Raw genomic sequence first — 2,599 nt, forward strand, 5'->3', positions numbered from 1 at the left:
AGGATAATGTGAGACACATGAGTCAAAAGCCACCAGGAAACTACAGATTATTCTCTATAATTCTTTGTTTGTTTGTTTGTTCCCTATAATCCTACACCAGTGTGTTAATGAGGAATTATATCTCAATGGGAATATAATGTGCATGGACTCACAGGCTACATTATAAAAAAAATTGTCAAGAGGTATTTGAGTAATTTTGGACAACTGACTTCTATTTAGTCCACATGGGCTTTTATTCTGGAGATGATTCTCTGAGGAAGGGGTGTGGCTTGGTGACTAGAGGCCTCTGGTACCCAGGCAGGGAAACTGAGAGTCATTTGCTTCAGAGACCATTTCCTTTCTACAACACAGATTCAGTGGTCCCTCTGCTTTGCTGAACCTCAGTCATGAACCTCAGTTTACTATGCAGTGCGGCATTTTGTTTCCTGCAGGCAGGTGAGTTTTGCACGTCTCAGTGTGTATTTTTTGTTTGTTTGTTTGATTGTTTTTCAAGACAGGGTTTCTCTGTATAGTTTTGGAGCCTGTCCTGGATCTGTAGACTAGGCGGGCCTCAAATTCAAAGAGATCTGCCTAGCTCTGCCTCCCGAGTGCTGGGATTAAAGGTGTGTGCCACCACTGCCCAGTGTTAGTGTGTATTTTAAGGTACTGAAACAAAACCTTTCCATCGTTGTGAGAGCATTCACTTCTCCTTTTCCACAGGTCCAATGAGTGCTGCCATCAATCAGACTCCCAAATCGATGCTCCTGAGAACAGGGCAACATGTGACAATGAACTGTACTCAGAATATGAAACATGATGCCATGTTCTGGTACCGACAGGATCCAGGGCTGGGGCTGAGGCTAATCTACTACTCGTATGATGTTGGCATCACTGACAAAGGAGATGTCCCTGAGGGGTACAGCGTTTCCAGAACAAACACAGAGGACTTTCCCCTCACTCTGGAGTCAGCCTCCCCCTCCCAGACGTCTGTGTACTTCTGTGCCAGCAGTTATACCACAGAGCTGTGGGCCTGCCTCCTCTCTGCACATAAAGATACATGCTGAGAAGAGACACCTACCCCTGGAACTCAGTGACATAATGGAGTTATCAACACTGGAATCTTGGAGCTCTGAGTGTTCTGGGCAGTGCAAACCTCAGTCTGTGCTGAGGGGCATCTTCTGGCAAGCTCAGGCAGGTTTGGACCAGACCTTGAACTCAGATGTCTCCACTGTTGTTGTCTTTCCTCTGATGCTTCTTTAATTCTGACTTTCTGGTCTTTGTCTTGAGTTTAAATATTTCTGGATGGAAAGTGGCTTGTAATTTGGATATGCACAAACTCCCTGTTTTCCTTGACACAACATAATGTGTTCTCCCTCTGGGATTCAGGTCATGCCATAGGAAAGGGATGATTGAACAATTTCTCAGTAGACTGAGAAACTATCAATGGAAGCACCTCAGATTGTACTTCGCCCTGCCAGAGATGAAGCCTAACTCTGAGTAAGCATATCTCTTTGATTACTGGGCTAAGGTGAGTGCTGGAATGTGGTGCCATATTCTCTAGCCCCATTAGCCAGAACAGGATAAAGGCTTCCTTCAGTGGCTGCATCCCGAGACTTCTTATAGGTGATTTTCCCACAACGAATTTAGATAGATCAGAGACCCTTTCCCAGAATGCCATCCTTAGAATCTTCTTTCATTGAAACCACTTATGATGCCAAGACATCTATTAAATTTCCACCACAGTGATGATACAGAACCAGTTAGGTATCATAGGAAGATAGAGTTTATCATAGATCTTCTAGATGTGAAAAGAGCTGAGAAAGAGCTGGATTGAAAGATAGAAGTTGAAGGTTAGTGAGGCAGCTGGCAGCCAGCAGCCAGAGCTGTTGGCTTTCTAATGTAGAGCACAGGATGGAATTCCAAGGAAGAAGGTTTAGAGTCTGCCAGACATTATGGGTAGGAATTCTGAACTAAAACTGATAGTATCTTGAACAAGAATGGAAGAAACCAATGGACACTCACTCCTGAGTATCTGTTGCAACCTTCTGTATTCAACTGACCTCTGGTGCTCAACATTTTGGAAGACAGCTAGAAACAGAATGCAGAAAAAAAGCATCCTTTTGGTCTGTAGTATCCACGTCACCACCTCACTGCTTGACTACAGCCACCTTCCAAGTAACATGGTACAATGGTAGCTACTTTTTTTTCTAAATTGTACACAAATGTTTCATTACCAAGTATAATCTGAAAATGACTGATGCTGAGATAAGTTGATTTAACACCACCCAGCACAAGATCTCTTCTCCTGGACTAAGACATCACATTTGTCTCAACCCTGCCTTGGTCTCTAGGCTCCTCTTCTGAATGAACCTCTTTCCAAGTGAACTGTGACTATGACTAGAATGTTTCTGTTCTAGGTGTTGCTTTCATGACTGTGGCAGAAGTCCCCCTTCTACTCAGCTCCCATGATGCTGGAATCTCACCAGGCAGGATTAACTCATGATTAATGTGACTGATTAATCCATTCAAAGAAGAGCAGATGAATTCAAAGTAGGAATACTTACTCTACACCAACTAAGTTGGGATTAAGTAGTAAATAAAGTATTTTTGTTCTGTTGCC

The 2,599-nt window shown here is 43.3% G+C and overlaps 1 gene segment (V, D, J or C); it reads left to right on the top strand.

Moving 5' to 3' along the window:
* Positions 1 to 386: 386 nt before the first annotated feature.
* On the top strand, positions 387 to 2,367 carry LOC131906842 (T cell receptor beta variable 6-6-like). The segment is given in 3 exon segments: positions 387 to 435; positions 700 to 987; positions 1,908 to 2,367. Coding segments are annotated over 3 exon segments (369 nt in total).
* Positions 2,368 to 2,599: the final 232 nt, after the last annotated feature.

This window comes from Peromyscus eremicus, chromosome 3, assembly GCF_949786415.1.
Source record: "Peromyscus eremicus chromosome 3, PerEre_H2_v1, whole genome shotgun sequence".
Classification (NCBI taxonomy): domain Eukaryota; kingdom Metazoa; phylum Chordata; class Mammalia; order Rodentia; family Cricetidae; genus Peromyscus; species Peromyscus eremicus.